We start from the raw sequence: 4,128 nt of genomic DNA, 5'->3' as shown, positions 1-4,128 counted from the left end.
TACATTCAAGAATATTTATTAGAATAAAATAACCAAGTATCATTCATTAGTCAGCAGAAGCCTGTGATCCAAAGAAATAGAAAGGTAAACTGGCCCTTTTGCAGTAAAGCTTGTGCTTGAAGGGAGAAGAGGCAAAGTGACTTCCTGGAAGCTTCATAGCAGGTACCCCTGGAATAAGAGCACCTCCAAATATAACTTTTAAAAAACAAAACAAAACAAAATCTGATAGTGTTATAAGGGTCCTGCTAGAAGAGGCAAAAAGCAATGCTTCTGGACCACCTGGGCCCTTACACTAATGTGGGCAGCTGACTTTCCCAGGGAATGGGGGGGTTGGAGGTGAGCCTCCAAACAGGTGGATCTTCCCTAAGCCTACCCTCTGCTCCTGCTGCTGGTCCTTGAATTCCAGAACAGATATGCTATCTACATGGACACATCCCATTGGCAGTGGCCACCTTTCCCCAAAACCTTCTTCCAGAAGACTCTGACAACCTCCACTTGAGAATGAGCTGCCAAGGCTGGACTCATGCAGTCAGCATGGGACAAAGTTGGGAACTGCAGACCTAGGAAAGTCTTCTCATTCATAGAACATAACAGCTCACCCTCCATGATACAATAAATTAACAAAAACATGACCACAGATCAGACACCCTAGATGCAGACAGTGAACTTGAGGGCAAATGGGAGCAGGGGCAGCAACTCAGAAAAATTAAGTTGAGAGACAATTAGAAATGATGATTCTCACACTCACAACTGCCTGTCAGAAGAGCAACAAGGACAGGAATAAGAATAGAACTCAGCCAGAGGACTGAGCCAGGTGCCTGGAGGATCTTCTGGCATGCTCTGAGACTTGATGGTGCTCACTTGGCCTCTCTTTTAGCTGAAAATGGGCATTTGCCACAGAGCCCTCAGTCAGGGGCAGCAGTCTGAGCTGCCAGGTTAGGACACTTCAGGGCAGACAGTTATCTATCTACTTGTGTTTTTAATAACCACTTTTCTAGGCTCCACAGATGCTTCAAACTCCTAGTCTAGAGCTTCTTACTTGAATGTAGACCCTTTGCCCACAGCTGAATGTATCCGCAGTAGGGCTCCAGGGTACATCTGGTCAATGGGGCTGCCACCCTGTCTCCACTGGTAGCCAGTCCTCCTCATGGTGCCTTGCAGGTGCCAAACAGATGTATTTTGGAAGTTAAGACAGTTCTTGACATTATCTAAACCAAGGGCTACTGTGTCAGGCACACATGAGATATGGGCTCCAAAATAGTTAAGGTCATCAATGGACCACCTCTAAGTAAGGCTGTGGTTCAAACAGCATAGAACCAGCACCTGGGGAAGGAGGGCACAGCTGTGCGGCATCTCCTCGCCGAATCCCTGCTGCCATCTGCCCTGGCCATGGAGGACACGGTTGTCCTGACGAAGGGAGAGGTAAGGCACTCTTATATTCCTGCCCACGAGGCGGATGTCTTGGCAAATCAGTGGTGATTTAAAATTATACTGTCTGGACTCCTTATGTTGTGTCCTTTTTTTTTTCTCCTGCTACTACTTACTTCACTCCTTGCTCTCACCATGCTAATGTCCAAATTTTGTGTTTTATTCCTATGCTTACTAAAACAACTTAACTTTGGTACTAACAGATTAGGAGCTATTTTTCACAATATTGTTCATAATAAAACAAAAATTTTAACTAGGATAACTTTTTATAACCAGTCCTTTCACTCAGAAACCTGAAGCCAGAGCTGGGGCTGGAGGCAGATTGCCAGTGAGCCAAGAGCCCTACCTGCTTTCTGCCAACAGAAGCCCAGTGGCAGCAGACATACCCGGCTGTGGGCTGGGAATGCCTGTGCTATGCTTCTTGACACTCTGTTAACTCAAGTTAAAAACTCCTAAACCACCGCAGCCAGGACAGCACTGTGGAAGGGTTGCTGTCCCATTTCTGTAGTGATGCTAGAAACCAGGCCATGTAAAGGGCCATAGCTGGATCCACCCCAGCCCTAGGGAGCAGACACCTGCCAGGTATCTTCTTTCCACCTGGTTCACACCATCAATGGAACCCACACGGGTGACAGTCGAGAAGTTCTGTAGCTAAAGCTTTCACCAACTCCTGGGAGTCCCCCATAGTTCAATCCCTTTTCCCAAGTCTGGGTAGAGACAAGCCTCTTTGTTTTTACACCCTAGGGCACTTGATGGAGTCTGATGTTTTCTTCAGAAGAAAGTCAGCTTTTGTGTTGCGTGTTGTGCCCATAGCAAAGGCCATATGGAAGAGCCCAGTTCTGCACCGTGGGCCATATGGCCTGAGTTCTCTGGACACAGAGTACCGGGCTGAGGCTCACACATCGCAGGGCAGCCCAGAGTCGCTGAAAGCTTTGGGGGTGCATAGCTAATAGTGTTGGTGTTGTTTGGTGACTGTTCAGGTCCCCAGCCAGTGGCAGCTTCTACTGGTATGCTCAGGTTTCAAAGTACTTGTAGATCGCCGTCACGTACAGCATCACATTTTGCCAATCTGGCCTTTCAGTCCGTACCATCTCATTAATGTCCTGAGAGTAAGAAGAGGCTTAGTTAGGATTGCAGGTTACCTCCTATCCCATCCCAACAGGTTCCTTATCACATTGATAGTAAAGGATTTTTAGTCTAAGCCTGATTACACAATTCAGAGGCCTGGCTCAGGACACCTCCTCCATTTCTTTCAAGTGCAATGGGAGGCATCTTCTCCCAGGGTATCAGTATCATCCTCAAACTGCCTGCTCCTACACAAGCCTACCCCAGAGCCATATGCAGGGTTGTTTCCGTACTCCCTGCCACAGCTTCCAAGGCTGGAAGGGTTTCATTTGGTTTGGGGGACCTCTGACACCCGGCTACCTGCCTCTCTTCTGAGGCCACTCCCCATGGGACACTTCTGAGAACCTGTTTGGCTTCAGGCACTGGCTTGGGAGGGCTTCCTATTTCAGGGGCTACCAGTAGCAACACTGATGACCTTCACCATGGGCAAGTCAGAAATCATCAAAGACACTATTCTTTTTTAAGTTTAATTTTTATTTTTTAGTTATATGTGGACACAATATCTTCATTTTTATTTTTATGTGGTGAGGAGGATGGAACCCAGTGCCTCATGTATGGTAGGCAAGCGCTCTATCTCTGCGCCACAACCCCAGCCCTTCAAAGACAATATTCTTTAGCTGCATTCTATATATTAGCAGTGACTTGTGAGACGGGAATTGACTGTATAAGGAAAATGAAATGGGGATTCATGGTCCGACAGCTCCCTGTCCCAGTATCTTTCTCAGGAGCTGTAACTCACTCACTGCTGCTGAAGAGCAAGGGTAGCAAGTCTGAGGACCATTCTACAGACAAGGAGCCCAGAACATGCTGCTGAGCACATAGGGTTAGGAGGGCCATCCTGTATATCTCAGTATAGAAAACAGAAGGCTGTTTACTCAATGCAAGATTTTTTTTTTTTTTTTTTTGAGATAGAGTCTTGTTCAACCCAAGTTGATCGATCTCAAATTTGTGGGCTCAAGCAAACCTAAGCCTCCTAAGTAGCTGGAACTACATCTGTGTGCCACCTTGATAATATATTTGTGGCGAGAATACTCTTATAGTGTAAATATGAGTATAAAAACTTGTGTAAGGTGCATGCAGCTGTTTTTTTTTTTCTTTTTCTTTTCTTTTTTTTTTGGCGGGGTGTGGGGTGGTACCAGGTATTGAACTCGGGGGCATTCAACCACTGAGCCACGTCCCCAGCCTATTTTGCATTATTATTTAGAGACAGCGCCTCGCCATTTCTGAGGCTGGCTTTGAACTTGCAATCCTCCTATCTCAGTTTCCAAACTGTAATTCCAAACTGTAATCTGGAGCTGCTGAGATTACCTTATTAAAATAGCACCTGGCAGCTATTTTAAATTATGGTTATGGGTACTCAGGGTTGGGGAGGTGGCCCTGGAGGACTGCAGAGGAATGTGGGGGTCCCAGGAACTTTCTGTGATAGCCCCATGAGGTCTGAGTTACACACTGTGGTCTATGCCATGGTGAAGTAATCCATTTATACAGTAAAAGAATCCCTAGCAGTAAAAGCCCTGCTTTACATTTAGACATAGTATTTTCTTTCTTTCTTTCTTTTTTTTTTTTTTTTTTTTT

General features: G+C 46.0%; 1 protein-coding gene across 1 annotated transcript in view; it reads right to left on the bottom strand.

Annotated features, from left to right (window-relative positions):
- The window catches only part of Specc1l (sperm antigen with calponin homology and coiled-coil domains 1 like), a 147,747-nt gene continuing 143,619 nt past the window's right edge, over window positions 1-4,128 (bottom strand). The window contains exon 15 of the mRNA XM_048784893.1: window positions 1-2,531. Coding sequence (XP_048640850.1) covers window positions 2,442-2,531 — 90 coding nt within the window. The 3' untranslated portion in view covers window positions 1-2,441. The remainder of the gene's footprint in view (window positions 2,532-4,128) is intronic.

Source organism: Marmota marmota, unplaced genomic scaffold, assembly GCF_001458135.2.
Source record: "Marmota marmota marmota unplaced genomic scaffold, marMar, whole genome shotgun sequence".
Taxonomy (NCBI): Eukaryota; Metazoa; Chordata; class Mammalia; order Rodentia; family Sciuridae; genus Marmota; species Marmota marmota.
This window is presented reverse-complemented; position numbering and strand designations above follow the sequence as displayed.